The sequence below is a fragment of the Balaenoptera acutorostrata genome, chromosome 6 (genome assembly GCF_949987535.1).
Source record: "Balaenoptera acutorostrata chromosome 6, mBalAcu1.1, whole genome shotgun sequence".
NCBI lineage: Eukaryota > Metazoa > Chordata > Mammalia > Artiodactyla > Balaenopteridae > Balaenoptera > Balaenoptera acutorostrata.
This window is the reverse complement of record NC_080069.1, coordinates 35,930,406-35,949,685: the sequence shown is the minus strand read 5'-3', so window position 1 is coordinate 35,949,685 and position 19,280 is coordinate 35,930,406. Positions and strand designations below refer to the sequence as shown.

The window sequence follows — 19,280 nt, the reverse complement described above, 5'->3', positions numbered from 1 at the left end:
TATTGTGGATTCAAGTCCTTTGACAGACATATTTATTAGACACATTTTCTCCCAATGTGTGATTTGTTTTGTTTTCATAATAAAATCTTGAAAAGCAGACACTTTAAATTTTAATAAACTCCAATTTATCTTTTTTGCTTTTATGTCTCACACAATTCTTTGCATTACATATTAAAAATCTGTGTGCTTCAAATTAGTTTCCATGTTTCCCAACAGAAATTTTGTACTATTAGCTATTTTGTTTAGGTTTATAATTTATTTTGAATAAATCTTTAATTATGGTATAAACATCAAGGTGCATTTAAAATATATGATTATCCAATTATTTTATCACCATTTTTGAAAAAAGTCACCTTTTTCACATCAAATTACCCTGGAACATATGTCAGAAATCAACTAACAACTTTCAGTTACATTTCAGATTAGAGAGCAGGAAAAAGCACTGCTCCTATTCTTAAACAAGAAGACAGCTGGGAAGAGTTTAAATTAACAACTTTTCTTGAATACATCAGATATCTGAGACTGCAGGGCAAAAAACAAGCCCAAAGTCTGGAGAGCTAGGTGGCTGCAGAGAGAAACAAGAACCCAAGCAGTTGCTTAACTGAGACAGAGAATGCCAAACACCATATAAAATGATTGTAAAGAAGCTAAACAACATGCAAGATTAGATAGGTTATTTCAGCAGAGAGATATAAACTACAGTAAAATTTAAATGCTGGAAATAAAAAACACATACACTATATGAAGAATACCTTCAAAGGGCTTATCAGTATACTTGATACCACTGAGGAAGGACTCAGTGACATTGAAGAGAGAGACAGAATATATACACACTTTTATATATATTTGTAGTATATATACACATACTTTTATATATATTTGTATGTGTGTATGCTTCAATACAGTATTTATATTAGTGACCCAGAGATGATACAAAAGTACACAGAAAACATGGTTTGGCTTTGTTGAAAAAAGACAGCTTAGTAACAATGGCCTTTCCTATATGCGCATGTCAGGAGGTAGCAGGAGAAAAGGAATGAGGTATAGGATTCTGAATTTTCAGATACTTCCTGTAAAAGGTTTACTTGTTATTAACATACGTGTGGCAAATCATAGCTGATATCAGAATAGTTACTAAGTAAGGGGTACATAATTCTATTACAGTGCAGTCGACTTCCAATATACATACAAAACAAACATCTAAGTGGCATGCACACTCACATAGACACACAATAGAGAACTCAGAAAATATTCACATACATTCAACACTGTGCAGTTTATGCAATTTATTTTTAAAAATCTTCTTATTCTAGTGAATGCCTATGAACCAATATTGTTATATTTCATTAACTGTCTTAATATTACATATGAAATAGTTTTTATATAACATAAAGGCTATTATTTACCTTTCTCAAATTGATAAATTTTTCCCTTATAACAAACTGAGAGATACTAAACTTTGATGACTCACTGAAAGCATTCACACATTCACAGCTCGATTATCAGATATTTAATGAGATATCATTTTTTGGGTAAAGGATTACCTATATATATTGTAATGTTAGATATCTTCCCCTGATATTTACCTGACTGAGGAGGAAGAATTGTGGATAAAAACTATGGTCATTCAGGATGTTGTCAGAGGTTTTTCCTGTGTGATATTTCTGATACACTACACTGAGTTCACATGTCCACAGAAATCACATTCATAGGCTTTGTTAACTGAGGGTTGGTGAGTAAATATCATCATTAAGTATATCCAAACTGTAGAAGCCCAGCAGAGAACAAGTTTATTTCATCACAGCAAAATGTCTGTGTACATGCAGAAGAAAATTTCATTCAACAGTCACTCTTTGGCCCTGTTTCTTTCTACTTTGTACTCTTTCATCTTCTGTGCATGAGCCTCTTTGGTTTTGCTGGGGGTAATCTCCACTCCATTCTGACAAGGGACAGGAGAAAACATTAAGAATTTGAGAGGTGTATTTAGTAAGACTTGTCGTTGACCTCTAAATTTCACTATCCAGAGGTTAAAAATATGATCTCATTTGGATGACAGAGTAGTTGAGAAATTTAGATGAGGTGTGGCATGAGAAAAAAGGAAATGGTTATTGGTGAACAATTAATAGTCATTATATGTCATATAGTTATTACCTTGTGTTAGTCAAATTGAGGTTTGACTTATAGTAGAAGGATTCCCCACATCCATTACCCTGATTTCTTGTCTGTTCTGATATACTGTGAGGTCTCTATGTATTTTCTGCTTTACCGAGAAAGCTGGCTTTTGGCTAAAGGTTATCTCACATTTATTACATTCTCAATTTTCTGTCTGATTTCTCTGATGATGAATGAATTTTGATTGCTGGGACAAAGTTTTGACATTTTCATTACATTCCCAGGGTTCTTCTGCAGTGTGAGTTTTCCAAGGATCGAATGCACAGAGTATTTCTTATATTCATTATGTTTACAGAGTTTCTTTGCTGGATTGAATTCTCTGATCTACAATGAGGACTGCACTCAAGATGAGACTGCCCGTGTAAAATATATTCCAAGAATTTCTCTCTTGTGTAAGTTCTCTGATGTTTAATGAAAGCTGGTATCTTGCAGAGAAACTTCCAAGTGTTCATTATATTCATAGGGGTTCTCTCCTACATGTTTTATTTTGTATTGCGAGACTTGATTTCCAGCTCAGAGCTTTTCCATATTCATTACATTTATATGTTTAGTTCCCTGTGTGGGCTTTCTGATGTTCTCTAAGGCTTGATTTCTGGCTGAAAGTTTTCCCACATTTATCACATTTATAGGGTTTCTCCCCCGTGTGAGTTCTCTGATGTACTCTGAGGTTTGATTTCTGGCTGAAAGCTTCTCCACAATGATTACAATTATAGGGTTTCTCTCCTGTGTGAGTTCTCTGATGTTTTCTTAGGACTGACTTCTCACTGAAAGCTTTGGCACATTCACTACATTCATAGGGTTTCTCCCCTGTGTGAGTTCTCTGATGTCCTCTGAGATTTGATTTCTGCCTGAAAGTTTTTCCACACTCATCACATTTATAGGGTTTCTCCCCCGTGTGAGTTCTGTGATGTACTCTGAGGTTTGATTTCTGGCTAAAGGCTTCCCCACAATGATTACATGTATAGGGTTTCTCCCCTGTGTGAATTCTATGATGTCCTCTGAGTTGTGATTTCTGACCGAATGCTTTCCCACATTGATTACATTTATAGGGCTTCTCCCCTGTATGAGTTCTATGATGTTTTCTTAGACCTGACTTCAGTTTGAAAGCTTTCCCACATTCATCACATTTATATGGTCTTTCTCCTGTGTGAGTTCTCCGATGATTCCTTAGGCCTGACATATGGCTGAAAGATTTTCCACATTCATTACATTCAAAGGGTTTCTCACCCGTGTGAGTTCTCTGATGTACTATGAGGATTGATTTATAGTTGAAAGATTTCCCACATTCATTACATTCAAAAGGTTTCTCTCCTGTGTGAATTCTCTGATGTATTCTTAGGCCTGACTTTGCACTGAAAGCTTTCTCACATCCATCACATTTATAGGGTTTCTCTCCTGTGTGAGTTCTCTGATGTTTTCTTAGGCGTGACTTCTCACTGAAAGCTTTCCCACATTCATGACATTCATAGGGTTTCTCCTCTGTGTGACTTTTCTGAGGCTGAATCAGGCATGAAGTCATAGTGCAGGATTTTCCACATTCATTACACTCATAGGGTTTCACTGTTATTTGCGTTCTCTTATGTACATTGAAAGTTGACTGGTAAGCCAATGATTGTGTACATGTGCCATAGTCAGAGGACTGGTCTATTGTGTGAATTCTCTGATGCATTGGGAGGGTTGAATTATGGCTGAAATTCTTTCCATATTCAAAGGGTTTCACCCCTATATGAATTTTTTGCTGTTCTCTAATGTGTAATTTTTGGCTAAAAGATTTCCCTTCTGTGTCAGTTCTTTGAGTGATCCTACTGAAATTATTTCTGTTTTTATCAATAGTATATTCATATTTATTAAACTCGTAGTGACTCTTCTCCTCTGGATGATTGCTCTGAGAGATTATCAAGGTTGATTTATCATATTGGTTTTCCCCAAATTTATTGAATTTATAAGATTTCACTTTTGGGTGGGTATTCTTAGATGTAACAAGGGCAGTCTTTTCAAGAAAATCTTTTCCACATTCATTATATGCAAAAGTTTGCTGTAAAGTCTGAATTGTCTGATGCTGAATAACTTTGTCTTTATGTCCAAAGGCTTTCACACTTTTACTATAAACAAAAGATTTCTCTCCAGTATTAGTTCTGCGATCCTTAATACTGAGGAGCCAGTTCTCACATAAATTAAGCTCATAAGCCTTCTTTCTTGAATATTGACGGTGTGGGGTCAATGAGCTAAGAAGCAAGTAAGTAGACCTTGTAGTGTCAAATTTACAAGGCATTGTTTCTGCAGGGAAAATGTTTATGTCCAGAGTACATAGTTTTCTTGAAATTTCTTGCTCTGTAGTCAATGATTTGTTGACAAATAAAACTTGCCTCAAATGTTTGCCTTGGTTTTCTAGGCTCTCCTGTAAGAGTTCATCAGGTTGGGATTCTTCTAAAAGTGAGAAAATTAAAAATATTTAATGATATTTAACACACTTATTATGGAGTAAAATTTATATACATATCCCCCATTATGTATTTGACTCCTTGGTGTCTGGCTCAGTTTCCCAAAAATAAAGTAATTTCAAGTGTATATTCTCTTATTTTGTTGTTAAAAAAACTTTTTCTAGTAGAAAGATAGAGAGGAATCTAGAAATGAAATTACATCTATATTTGGTATCTTAAAGTATAATTTTCAAAACCAGGTAGAGAAGAGGATATAAAGGAAAGGAACAATTAAAAAAGAAGAATATATTTGAGAGAGTTGAATCCTGGGAACAGATAAAACAAAGACTGAAATGAATTCAACAAGGATTTTGCACTAAGTAGATAACAAAAAGTATCAATGGAGAATTGCTTTCAGTGGCTTTATTGAGATAGAGTTTGCATTAGGGAAGAACACCAGAGACTACATTCACAAACACAGATTACATTGATAACCATTAGTCTATATGATTCCAACTGGAGCTTCATTTTTCCATTCTACACATCAACACTAAAATAAACTTATCATGGGGAATTCCCTGGCAGTCCAGTGGTTAGGACTCAGCAATTTCACTGCCATGGGCCCAGGTTCAATCCCTGGTCAGGGAACTAAGATCCCACAAGCCACGTAGTGTGGCAAAAAAAAAAAAATTATCATGGCACCAACTTTCTCATGTTGAAAGAAATAATCAGAAACAGAAACATAAATGTACTGGTGGAAGTGAAAAAACTGATGAGAGTTAAAGTAATTTTTCCACCTATATTGGAGTCACCTCTCTTTCCTGGTTCTGGTGCCTTGGTATTATATCAGGGTTGTTCAATAGTGAGTTCCTCTTAATCATCAAATCTTAACTTTCCTCTTTTCAATTTGTTTACTCATTTCCCCCAAACCAGTCGTGCCCTGTCCAATCCTTAATTCTATTTTCCATTTATTTTTCCATATATCTAGTTTTTATTCACTGTAAGACTCTTAAGGATCATGTTTCAAACTGGCCCTAGAAACCCTACAAGTATCCTTTATATTTATTTACCATAAATTTCCTGTGCATATTTGACTGCTATTGTCCTCCTGCTACCCACGCTCCATGCAAAAATGTCTGTGACTCACAAGTTTTCAAGTAAATAACCATCACCGAAATCAGGAGGCATCATAAAATTGATGGCAAATCCATAGTTAAATGAGCAGCATCTTCTCTCTTGGTTGTACCTAAAATAATGGCTCACCATTTAATCAATAGCACCTTATATAATATAAAATATGTTTATGCAGCTTTGCTCACCTTTCCAAAATAAAACCCTCACTGTGATATTCTTTGCATCCCTCTGTAATATAAATTTAGTGGTCCATAAAAAGCTCCATGCATAGGAATTACCTAGAGAGTTCTTTTACTAATATAAGGGTTCAGATCCAGCAATACCTACATTGGATGATTCAAAAATCCCAGAAATTTGACTTGGGCATTTACATTTGTGGATTGTGTTTTCTGAGTGAATCAGTATGAAATGCCTCTCTCCACCTGACTTCGGAATCAGCCTACAATGTTATTAAAAAATATTTATCATGTGACAAATACCCAGAAAGGAAGAGTGAAACAGAGACCATTCTTTTTGGGAGATTATAATCCAGGTGAGGAAAGGCGCTCATTCAGTAACTATATGCTATCTGGCACAGAATCTCATTTTCTTTTGACACATCCATCAAATGGGCTAAGAGTTTACAAAAGTAAGAGAAAAAGTATAGGCTAAAGTATTCCAAAATTATATTATAGAAGTAGGAATCTAAGCCCAAACTTAAAATGAGTAATAGTGCTTTCTTCTCTTTTTCTAGCTGAGATTAGCTACTTTATTTGCTTTTATTCCAAGAACCACCTTTTGGCTTTGTAATTATAATGTTTTATAACTATAATGTTTTTTCTTTATTACATTTCTTGCTTTGCTTAGTTTTCTTTTAAAACTTTATTGCTTTTAAAAACAAGTATATGAGGGTAAAATAGTTTCCTCTAAGCACCGTTTCATCTATAGTGCAAAGAGTCTAATAAACATGTTTTACATTAAAAAATAATTTCTGGATATTGTACAGTTACAATTTACTCTTTTATAAAATAGGTTTTTAAAGATATATATTCATTATTAATTTTAAGATAGAAGGATTTAAAATTTTCTCATATTGTTTGCAATTTATAGTGTTATTTAACAATAATATCTTTACTTTGTAGAATTTGCCTAAAATACTTCTACATTTTGTCAATGTTCCAAGATCATTTAAAAGGAGGTTTATTCTTTGTTTTCAGAATAGTTATGTAGTGTGTTTGCATAGCTTTGTTTTCAGAACATAATAGATTCATTTTATAAAATATGCTATTTATAATGTCTAGACCAGAGGTTGGTAAACTTCTTCTGTAAGAGGCCAGAGAGTAAATGTCTTAGGCTTTGCTGGTTATTCACTCTCTATTGCAACAATTCAACTCTGCCTTGTAGCTTGAATATGTAAACAAATGGATATTGCTGTGTTCCAATAAATGTTTCTTTACCAAAACAAGCAGTAGGCAGGATTTGACCTGTGGGCCATAGTTTGCCAAGCACTATTCTAGAGTCCACAGGCTACGGAATGAAATCAGAGAGGCATATTAAGGTTGACTATATCTAATGTGTTCCTATTTCTCCTTATAACTCTTGCAGTTTTTTGTTTTATGAATCCTGATGATAATTTATTTGGTGTACTAATATTTTAAACTTTTATGTATCCTTTAAAAATTATCTTCTTTAGCATTATCAAAATGTCCTTTTTCTCACCTGTTTTTGACCTGAATTGAACTTTGAGATAAATAAACACTGAGTTGTTTTTATGTTTATAGTCTAAACAATTCATGACTGTAATTTCAAACTTTCTAAATTATTTTCTAGGTATATCTCTGATATGATAGCATTTTCTCTTAATAGGTGTATTAAGATTCATTTACATTGGTAGTTGATATGTCAGATATGTTTGTTTTACTCTATGTGTGTTTGCATAGCTTTTGTGCAGAAAATGTTTAACACAGCAGGCCTGAGACTGCTACCCTTAGAAAGGCCTGATTACAAGATTAGCCCTTAGCTGGCGTCTGGGAACTTAGATTTTGAGATGGTTCCCAAGATTCCCAGAACTGCTAAGAGGGACTCAATGAGCCTAAACTGTTTGTACAAACAATATATTTATGCTGAACACCTAGTTTCCATCTGAAAGCCTACAATTTTGATACATGCTAGACAGAGGGTGCTTACGTGAGCAGCCCCCAGTGAAAACTCTGGGCACCTCACCTCAAATGAACTTTCCAGGTACATATTTCACATGTGTTGTCACACCTGGTTTTCTCTCGACTTTGCCCCATGCACCTTTTCTCTTTGTTGATTTTAATTTGTATGATTTCACTGTATAAATCTTAGTTATGAGTATGCCTGTATGCTGAGTCCTCCAAGGTGAGTTAATGAACCTGATGATGATCCTGGGGACCCTTGATACAGCTTTATAAGAAACTTTTCTAGTAACAGATCTGTTTTCTTTGCTCTGTCAAATGTAAACAATAAGGAAAGTTGTAGTTTGCTCTAGTTTTTATGCTTTCTAACTATACTATGTAATCATCTATTTCGATTGTATATAGTAATTTATTATTATACAATGATAAAATTTATTGTTTATTTCTCTCTTCTGATCTGTTTACTCCCAATTTTAGTTGTTTTCTTAACTTTTCTTTGTTTTTATCTTTTTACTGTTAAATATACAACCATTACTTAATTTTTCAGCTTCAAAGGGTACACTTAGCTCCCATTTTTTAAAGATGAGAATATCAACATGCTTCCACTCCATTCCTTTCTTTAGTTGTCCCCCTTCTACTTTTTATTAGATCTATTATTTCTAATGTTTCAAATGTGAAGGCCTCTAATAGGAGAGTGCTGAAAACATTTCAAACTGCTCACATTTCTAGCTGATCACTTTGGATCTAATTTTCTTGGATGCCTTCTGCCAGTATTCAATAACTCACCTGGGGAACTTCTGTTTACAAATTCTTTCTCTAATAACCACGGATCTTCTCCTTGTTCCAACATGAAGATCAGTTCTGGTTTTGTAAAGCAGTACCCTGTAAAAGGGAAATACTTTAGCACTTGAGTTAGCTGCATAGGTTTCACTGTTTCTGAATGTGAAGAAAGGTATAGCTTCAGAAGTGGTACATTGAGGGTGCTTGCTAGAATTTTTTTGGGGGGGCAGAAATGACAGCAAAAAACATTTTCTTACACTCATAACGGATCACTCTTCTTAAACCCTTAAGTCACAAGCCTAAATAACATTAAGTTCTAAAATAGTCAATGTCTGTGCTTCAAATGAGATTTCATAAGGACCAATTTCATATCTGGCTATAATGGAGTAAAAGGAACTGATTTACCCTTCATATCAGACATCTAAAAAAAACATACAAACTATATGAAATGGGTTTTAGACTTTAGAAAACAGGCAGTACAGACAGGGATATTTGAGGATAGAGAAACAAATGAGGTGAGCCCTGTGATTATCACAGCTTATTGCCTGGAGAGTTTTCAACCCATAATGCAAAAAGAGACCACCAAAACAGAGCCTAGCTCATTCAGTAAGTTAAGGCAACAGAACTGAATTTTAAGGAAGTCATGAAAACTAGGATTTGTAAAATAAAATACAAGAGAAGAAAGATACAGCATCTTTCTCTATCTGATATGCAGAAGGATCTCCTGAGTACTAATTTTTGAAAGTGTAAGGAAAACACTTGAGGTTGGGGGGAAGACCAGTGGAAAAAGAGTAGCCTGAAGTATCACCAAAGCACACAGAGAGGTAGGAACTTCTGTTTCTGTTAGTCAGGGTAGAAAAACTTCCTAATCCATGGCCAACTGGGTAGAATAACCAGAAGGGTATTTATTGACTTGGTAGAGGAGCCAAATTAGTCCAAGAGTAAAGTGAGCTCTGAATCCAATATAACAAAGCTTAAAGCAAACCTTGAAGGGATCAAGTTAATTCCAAGTAATTTAACTACATCCCAGAAAAGCCCCCAAAAGATTTAAAATAATACAACAAACCTAGCACCTAACAATATAAAATCCACAACATTTAGCCCTCAATAAGAAATTACTAGGTATGAATAAAAGGGATATATGACTGTACTCAAGGAGAAAAATCAATCAGTAAGCCACAGAGTAAGAAATGACACATATAAAATTAATAATCAAGGCCATTAAAACAGTAAATATACTCCATGATGAGAAAAGAAAGGGAATTCATAAAAAAAAAGAAGTTCCTAACTGAAATTCTAAATATGAAAAATATCTGAAATGAGAAAACCAACCAAACAACAAACAAAAAAACACTGGATAGGATTAATAATAGTATATATACCACATAAGGAAGGCTAAATGACATAAGGTAGATAGATAACTTTAAGGTATAGAAATAAAAACTATGAAAGAAGAAACCCACAGTGAATAAAGACTGGAAAATAATAAAGAGTTATCTCTGTGACCTGTGGGATAAAGTTATGTAACACATGTAATTAGCATTTCAGAAGGAAAAAAGGAGGATGGAAAAAATAAGGGGCAAAGGTTCAATTTTTGAAGAAGTGTATAAACCACAGATCCAAGATGCTAAATGAATGCCAAGGAGAAGAAACATGAAGAAAACAACACTAAGATACATTAAGATTAAATTGCTAAAACCAGTGATAAAGAGAAAATGTTCAATAGATAGTGAAAGACATAATATGTACAGAGAAAAAAAAGAATGTCTACTTCTTGTCAGAAATTATACAAGCCAGAAGACTATGAAGTGACAATTTTAAAGTACTGAAAGCAAAAAAGTCAACCTAGAATTTTATGCTTGGCAAATATGTCATTTTCAAACAAACAAAAATTGAAAGAATTTATCACCAACCGACATGTGTTACAGGAAAGTTAATTCTCTAAAAGAAATTCTTCAGACAGAAGAAAAATGCTATCGGGTGGAAATTTGGATTAATACATAGAAAAAAGAGCACCATAATGTGGAAACAAGAGGATAAAAATAAAATAAACTTATCTCATTTCAGAACTCTCTTAAAAAATAATAAATTGTTTTGTTTGTTTGTTTTGTTTTTAATTGTTGAAACCTTCCGTGTCATGAGGACTTTTTACTTTTTAAAAAAAATTTATTTATTTATTTTTGACTGTGTTGGGTCTTCGTTTCTGTGCGAGGGCTTTCTCTAGTTGCGGCAAGCGGGGGCCACTCTTCATCGCGGTGCACGGGCCTTTCCCTATCGTGGCCTCTCTTGTTGCGGAGCACAGGCTCCAGACACACAGGCTCAGTAGTTGTGGCTCACGGGCCTAGTTGCTCCGCGGCATGTGGGATATTCCCAGACCAGGGCTTGAACCTGTGTCCCCTGCATTAGCAGGCAGATTCTCAACCACTGCGCCACCAGGGAAGCCCATAAATTGTGTTTTAAAACAATAATGTACTGCAGGAAATGGGAACTAGTGAGAGCTGGGAATGTTAGGGATTTTAAAACTTATGTAGATCAGGCATGCAGAGCTGCTGAGGAATTTGTCAATATTTACCATGAGACAATGGACAAAAGAAGATGGGCACTAACCAGGCTGCATCTGGACAAGGCCACTTTAATATGTAATGGAAATGTTGTTACAGGACTGGAAGCCCTAATTTTTTTGAGATATTGCCTTCTAGTGAGTTCCAGGTCAATATGTTAGATTGCCAGCCAGTTCATGAGCAAGCTACTCAGGCCCAGACTACAGTTCTTGTTGTGACCAGTGGAACTGTGAAGTTTGATGGAAACAAACACTACTTCAACCAGAACTTCCTGCTGACTGCTTAGTCTACTCCTAACAATACCGTGTGGAAGACTGCAAGTGACTGCTTCCATTTTCAAGACTGGGCTAGTAGTCAAAGGGGGCAAAAGTCCATTGACTTGTGGTCCATTAGTTCCACCAACAGAAATTTATGTGAATTAATTCATTTCATTGTAGAAGCACTAAAAACTAGTATGTGCTGAAACTAAATTTCTTTAATATTTTTTTATTCCTAGCAGCACCTTTTCTAGCAGCTGCCAGTTTGAATTGTTGCCCTTAAGAGCTTTAATGCTAGTTTTCTACATTCCTTATATAAGTTTCACTAATGACATTCTTACAGTAACATTAAAGCTATGATCTCTGTACTAACATACTCACTGTGAGCCCAGCATATCGCAAAAATGAAATCCTTTTATTGTACTGTCTATGGGATATCAGCACAATGTAACCTCTCTGGGAGAAAGTGGAGGTTTTTTTGATATTTAGTTAATTTTGTAGTACAACATGTACCTATTTTTGGTAAACAGTGGTAACGCAGTTTTAATATAAGGCTTTTTCAATCAGTTCAATGAACATTTTACTAATTTAGGTTTACATAACAACTCTGACATATTAGAATCTCACGTAGAGATGTTCAATAGTCTTTTTATGTTAAGAAATGTGGGTTTTTTAAATGTCGGCTTGTTTTCCTGTGAAGTGAATTGATCTACTAGAGAGGTGTAAAATGTTCTGGATTGATACCTGAGTGCTGAATACACTCAGTGGCTTAAAAGCAAACTTCTTAAAAACATTTTTCTTGGCAGCTCCAGGTTTGTAACTTTAGGTAGTGAATGGTAGGTAGTAGGGCTAATAGCTCTAATGGGAGAATGTGGAGTAAGAACTGTAGAGATCCGAGGTTGGCCAAAAGTAAGGCAGGGTATCAAATGGTATATTTTTGGTACTTGTTTTCTACCTCCTAAAAATGTAGCCTAATTTTAGGATTTAAGTCATTAAGGTAATAAGTATCCTTAACAAATGGTCATGAATGTCACTTTTGTTCTAAGAATTATTTTTAAAGGTTTTTCCAATTCACCTCATACTTATCACCAATAAATGTCTCAATTTATTCAAGAACTTATGAGGGTAAAATGTCAGCAATAAGCCTGACCCTGCAGCAGGGTCTGACAGGAAAGTTGGAAACAAAGCCATCGCTCTCTCTTTGGGGCCCTTCTAAGTCTTCCACATGAACTTCAGGCCAAAAGTCTCCTATGTACTACCCAACCCCAAAGTGACTGATTTGTTACCTGTGTTTACACTGTCAACTGCACAATCTTTTTTTTTTTTTTTTTTATAATTAAGAATTTTTTTTTTAATTAATTAATTTATTTATTTATTTTTGGCTGTGTTGGATCTTCGTTTCTGTGTGAGGGCTTTCTCTAGTTGCGGCAAGTGGGGGCCACTCTTCATCGCGCTGCGCAGGCCTCTCACCATCGCGGCCTCTCCCGCTGCGGAGCACAGGCTCCAGACGCGCAGGCTCAGCAACTGTGGCTCACGGGCCCAGCCGCTCCGCGGCATGTGGGATCTTCCCAGGCCAGGGCCCGAACCTGCGTCTCCTGCATTGGCAGGCAGGTTCTCAACCACTGCGCCACCAGGGAAGCCCTGCACAATCTTTTTACTAAAGTTAAAATTATCTAATCTCATGATTTCTTCTTCCATATGGCATTGAGCAAATAAATCTGTTATAAAACATGTTCCTGTTATGTGGCTAACACTTTGTCTTTTTAGAGAAAATAAAGAACAGCAGATCTTCATAAGCCCACATACTTCAAAAGAACCATCTAATTGATTTTACGTCTCAACATCTAAAGAAAAATAAATCTAGCTTTGTTTTTGGTTAAACTTTGTGTCTTTCCGTTTTTGAATTTACTATTTTCATGTTTTTACACTAGATGTGCCAGCTTTGTTTCTACACTGCAACTCAAAGTTAATGTTTCTTGTCACTTAATTTGAAAATCAGTGATTCATTTACTCTTGTCCCAAACTACACATTACATTTCTGATATATTAACAAAATAGAATTAAGTAGGAGAAGGGGATGGAACTGATTTTAGACCACACCTTGTAGTACTGACTAAAACTTACACGTTATATTCTACACAAAGTGAGTTTATTCTAATTTTAGATTGGCTTTTTAAAACCACAGCTTTAGCAGCAACAATCAGATTGCCCAAACACTGCCCCTTCCCTTAAGGAGAACAGTCTCAGGTAAAAGCTGCATATAACTAGCAATAATGGAATTGAGTGGTTGTATACTGTTCATGAATTGAATGTTTTAAGACTTGTATATGAACTGCTTTTTCCAAATCTGGAAAAATTTCAGCCATAATTTTTTTGAAAATTTTTTTAGCCTTTCCTTCTGTGACTCCAAAGACACAAATGTTAAGAGATTTTGTTGTAGACCCATAGTTCCCTGATGTTCTGTTCATCTGTATTGTATTTTGTTTTTCCTCTGTAATAATTGAGGCATTTCTATTATTCCGTTATAAAGTTCAGTGATGTTTTCCCCCTCTTTCCTCTCCATTCTGCTGTGCACATGCACTGGTGTTTTTCTTTTTTTAAATAAATGTTTTATTTTAGATAAGCTTTAAATTCACAGAAAAGTTGCAAAGAGAGAAACGAGAATTCCTGTATAACCTGCACCCAATTTACCCTACTGTTAACATCTTACATTACTAGCAGATTTGGCATACCTATTAATATAATATTGATACATTATTAAATAGAATCTATACTTTATTCAGATTTCCTTGGTTTTTTTTAACCTAATCATTTTTTTTTCCTGTTCCACAATTCCATCCAGGATACCACATTACATTTAGTTATCATGCCTCTTTAGCCTCCTTTAGACTGTAAGTGATAATCTTTTTTGGTAATCTTGACAGTTTAGAAGACACTGTAAAAAGGTCCTTCAGTTTGGGTTTGTCTGATGTTTTACTCACAGTTAAAAATGGGGCTGTATTTTTGGGAGAAAGACCACAGAGGTAAAATGACTGTCATTCTTACCCCACTTTATCAAGGGCACATGCTATCAATATGACTTATCATTGATGAGAACCTGGTTGAGGTAGTGTGTGCCAGGATTCTCCAATGTAAAGTTACTCCCCACCCCCACACCTACCCCCATGCATACTGTACTCTTTATTTTTTTTTAATTTTTTAATTTTTGGCCATGCGGCATGCAGGATCTTAGTTCCCCGACCAGGGACTGAACTCATGCCCCCTGCAGTGGAAGTGCGGAGTCTTAACCACTGGATCGCCAGGTAAGTCCCCATATTGTACTCTTTGGAAGGAAGTCACTAGGCACAGCCCACTAAAGGGGCGGGGAATTCTGCTCCACCTCCTTGAAGGTGGAGCAATTACATAAATTATTAGTAATTCTGTGACAGAGATGTTTCTGTTCTCTCCCATTTATTTATTTACTTAATCACATATCGGTATGGACTCATAAGTAATTTATACTTTGTGTTATAAACCAACACTATATTATTTTATTGCTCAAATTGTTGCAGCTTTGGCTATTGGGAGCTCTTTCAGTTTGGCTCCTATGTTCTTTGACATACCCCCATCATTCTGTTTTTTGAGTATTTCCTTAAGTTCCTACATACTCATCTTCTATGTTCCATGCCCCTAGAACCAGCCACTTCTCCATAGTTGCCTCCTTTTATGGGAGAATTGTACTAGAAACTACTTATAGATCTATTTCATTTTCTATTTCTTTATAATTTTGTTTTGGAAAACAATGGGTTTCTAGGAATTTGACCATTTCATCTAGGTTGGCCAATCTGCTGGCATATAATTACTCATAGTATTTCCATAATTATTTTATTTATGTGGAATTGGTAATACTGCCTCACTTTCATTTCTGATTTTAGTAATTTGAGTCTTCTTTTTTTCTTATTCAATCTAGCTAAGGTTTGTGCATTTCATTACTTTGTCAAAGAACCAACTTTTGGTTTCACTGATTTTCTCTACTGTTTTTCTATTATTTATCTCTTTTCTAATCTATATTATCTTCTTCCTTCTGCTGGCTTTAGGTTTAGTTTGCTCTTCTGTCTCTCAGTTCCTTAAGGTGTAAAGTTAGGTTATAGATTTGAGATCTTTTTTCTTGTTCAGTATATGTGTTTACAGCTACAAATTCCCACCTTAAGTGTTACTTTCACCATATCCCATGAGTTTTGGTATACTGTGTTAACATTTTTACTCTCTCAAGGTATTTTCTAATTTCCCTTATGATTTCTTCTTTGACTCATTGGCTTTTAAGAGCATCTTATTTTCTATATATTTATGACATTTCGTTTTCTGTCTGTTAATGATTTCTTGGTTTCGTTAATTTTGATTGGAACAGATACTACATATGATTTCAGTCTTTTAAAATGTGTTAAAACTTGTTTTGTGGTCTATCCTAGAGAATGATTCATGTGCACATAAGAAAAAAATGTGTAGTCTACTGACCTTGGGTGGAGTCTTCTATATATCTGTTAGGTTCAGTTGGTTTATGATGTTGTTCAAGTCCTTTACTTAATTTTCATCTGGTTGTTTATTCCATTATTGAAAGTGGAATATTGAAGTGTTTACTACTGTAGAATTGTATGCTTTTCTCTTCGATTCTGTCAATGTTTACTTCATATATTTTGAGACTGATGTTTGGTACATATATGCTTATACATTCTTTTTGGTGGATTGACCCTTTTATCAATATATAATGTCCTTTTTTTTTTCTCCCTTGCTGCTTTCAATAATTTTTCTTTGTCTTTAATTTTTGCCAGTTTGATTACTATGTGTCTCAGCGTGTTTCTCCTTGGGTTTATCCTGTATGGGACTCTCTGCGCTTCCTGGACTTGGGTGGCTATTTCCTTTCCCATGTTAGGGAAGTTTTTGACTATCTCTTCAAATATTTTCTTGGGTCCTTTCTCTCTCTCTTCTTCTGGGACCCCTATAACGCAAATGTTGCATTTAATGTTGTCCCAGAGGTCTCTTAGTCTGTCTTCATTTCTTTTTATTTATTTTTTCTTTATTCTGTTCCTCAGCAGTGAATTCTGCCATTCTGTCTTCCAGGTCACCTATCCGTTCTTCTGCCTCAGTTATTCTGCTATTGATTCCTTCTAGTGTAGTTTTCATTTCAGTTATTGTATTGTTCATCTCTGTTCTTTAATTCTCTAGGTCTTTGTTAAACATTTCTTCCATCTTCTCAATCTTTGCCTCCATTCTTTTTCCAAGGTCCTGGATCATCTTCACTATCATTATTCTGAATTTTTTTTCTGGAAGGTTGCCTATCTCCACTTCATTTAGTTGTTTTTCTGGGGTTTTATCTTGTTCCTTCATCTGGTACCTAGCCCTCTGCCTTTTCATCTTGCCTATCTGTGAATGTGGTTTTTGTTCCACAGGCTGCAGGATTGTAGTTCTTCTTGCTTCTGCTGTCTGCCCTCTGGTGGATGAGGCTACCTAAGAGGCTTGTGCAAGTTTCCTGATGGGAAGGACTGGTTCTCTCCTTTCTTTTGGTTACCATTTCTGTGGAATATCTTTTTCCATCCCTTCACTTTTGGCCTATATTTGTCTTTAAATTTAAAATGAGTCTCTTGTAGATAGCATATCTCTGAATCTTGTTTTTTATCCATTCAGGTAATCTATGCCTTTGATTTGAGCATTTAATATATTTACATTTAAATTCATTATTGATAAGTGAGGACATACTGTTGCCATATTGTTCGTTGTTTTCTGTGTCTCTTGTAATTGTCTTGTCCCTCTCTTCCTGTCTTGCTGTCTTCCTTTATTTAATAATTTTTGTTGATTTGCTTTGATTCTTTTTCTCAGTATCTTTTGTGTATCTATTGTAGTTATTTTTTCTTTGTTTTTAGTTAGCTTGACTTTTGCAAAAATATTTTGCAGTTATAACTGTCTATTTTAAGTTGATAACGTCAGCTGCACACAAAAACTCCACACTTTATGTTCTTGTAGTCAGAGTTTGCTTCTTTTTACATTACAGACCTATTATATAATCTTTATCTAATTTTTATCTTTTAATTTTTATATTATCATTAAAAGTAATTTAACTATTACAGTGCTACATTATTCTGTATTTATTTGCCTTCGTCAGTGAGACTATTTTGTGTTGCTCTTTAATATATTTTCATTTCATTTTGAAGAACTCCCGTAATTAAGCATTTCTTATAAGGCAGGTCTAATGGTTACAAACTCCATTGGTTTTTCTTTGTCTGGAAAATACTTTATTTTTCTTCATTTGTAAAGGATACTTTTGCCAAGTATAGTATTCTAGGTTAGCAGGTTTTTTCTTTTAGTGTTTTGAATGTAACACCCCACTCTGTCCCAGTCTGCAAGGTTTGTGCTGAGAAATCTACTAACAGTCTTATGCGAGTTCCCTTCTATGTGCTGAGTCACTTTTCTCTTGTTGCTTTCAAAATTCTCCTTGTCCATGACTTTTGCCAATTTGATGATGAGTCTCAATGTACTTTATGTTAATCTTATTTGGGGCCCTTGAGTTTCATGAATCTGGATGTCCATTTCCCTCCCAAGATTTGAGAACTTTTTGCCATAGTTCCTTTTTTATTCTTTTTACTTTTTTATTGAAATATATTTGACATATAACACATTGTATAAATTTAAGGTATTCAACTTGTTAATTTGATACATTTATATATGGTAATATGTTTACCATTGTAATAATAATTAGCACCTCTATCACACTATATAATTATCCTTTCTTTTTTGTAGTTGGAGTAATTAAGTTATAGTCTCTTAGCAAATTTATTGATTATAATACAACATTGTTTCCTATTTTAACTATTGTTTCCTACTTGTGCTGTGCCTTATATCTCTAGGGCTTATTTACTATGCGTTGCAAGTTTGTACCCTTAAACAACATCTGTCCTGCCCCCTACCCTGCTATCTCCTGGAAACTATGATATTATTCTCTGTTTTTATAAGTTTGACATTTAAAAATTCCACATATAGGTAACATCATACAGTATTTGTCTTTCTCTGTTTGACTTATCTTACTTAGCATAATGCATAATGTGCTAAAGGTCCATCCATGTTGCCATAAATCAAATGGCAGGATGTCCTCCTTTCTCATGGCTGAATATCCTATTGTATACATGTACCACATTTTCTTTATCCATTCATCTATCAGTGGTCATTTAGGTTGCTTCCATATCTTGACTACTGTAAATAATGCAGCAATGAACATGGGGGTGCATATATCTTTTTGAGTTAGTGCTTTTGCTTCCTTGAGATAAATGCCCAGAAGTGGAATTGCTGGATCATATGGTAGTTCTATGTTTTAATTTTTTGAGGATCTTCCATACTCTTTTCCACAATGGCTGCACCAATTTATATTCCCACCAACAGTGCACCAAGTGTTCCTTTTTCTCCACATCCTCACCAGCAATTGTTATTTCTTGTCTTTTGATAATAGCTATTCTAAGAGGTGTGATGTGATACCTCATTGCGGTTTTTTTTTTCCTTTTTTTTATTTATTTATTTATTTATTTATTTATTTATTTATTTATTTATTTATTTATTTATTTTATTTTTGGCTGTTTTGGGTCTTCGGTTCGTGCGAGGGCTTTCTCCAGTTGCGGCAAGCGGGGGCCACTCTTCATCGCGGTGCGGGGACCGCTCTTCATCGCGGTGCACGGGTCTTTCTCTATCGCGGCCCCTCCCGTTGCGGGGCACAGGCTCCAGACGCGCAGGCTCAGCAATTGTGGCTCACGGGCCCAGCTGCTCCGTGGCATGTGGGATCTTCCCAGACCAGGGCTC

General features: G+C 35.1%; 1 protein-coding gene and 1 pseudogene across 1 annotated transcript in view; one reads left to right on the top strand and one right to left on the bottom strand.

The window, feature by feature from the left end:
- Nucleotides 1–1,767: 1,767 nt before the first annotated feature.
- The window catches only part of ZNF782 (zinc finger protein 782), a 61,276-nt gene continuing 43,763 nt past the window's right edge, over nt 1,768–19,280 (bottom strand). The window contains exons 6-7 of the mRNA XM_057548037.1: nt 8,651–8,746; nt 1,768–4,599 (exon numbers count right to left, since the gene is read on the bottom strand). Coding sequence (XP_057404020.1) covers nt 2,720–4,599; nt 8,651–8,746 — 1,976 coding nt within the window. The 3' untranslated portion in view covers nt 1,768–2,719. The remainder of the gene's footprint in view (nt 4,600–8,650; nt 8,747–19,280) is intronic.
- Nucleotides 11,112–11,668, top strand: LOC114237006 (NTF2-related export protein 2-like; annotated as a pseudogene).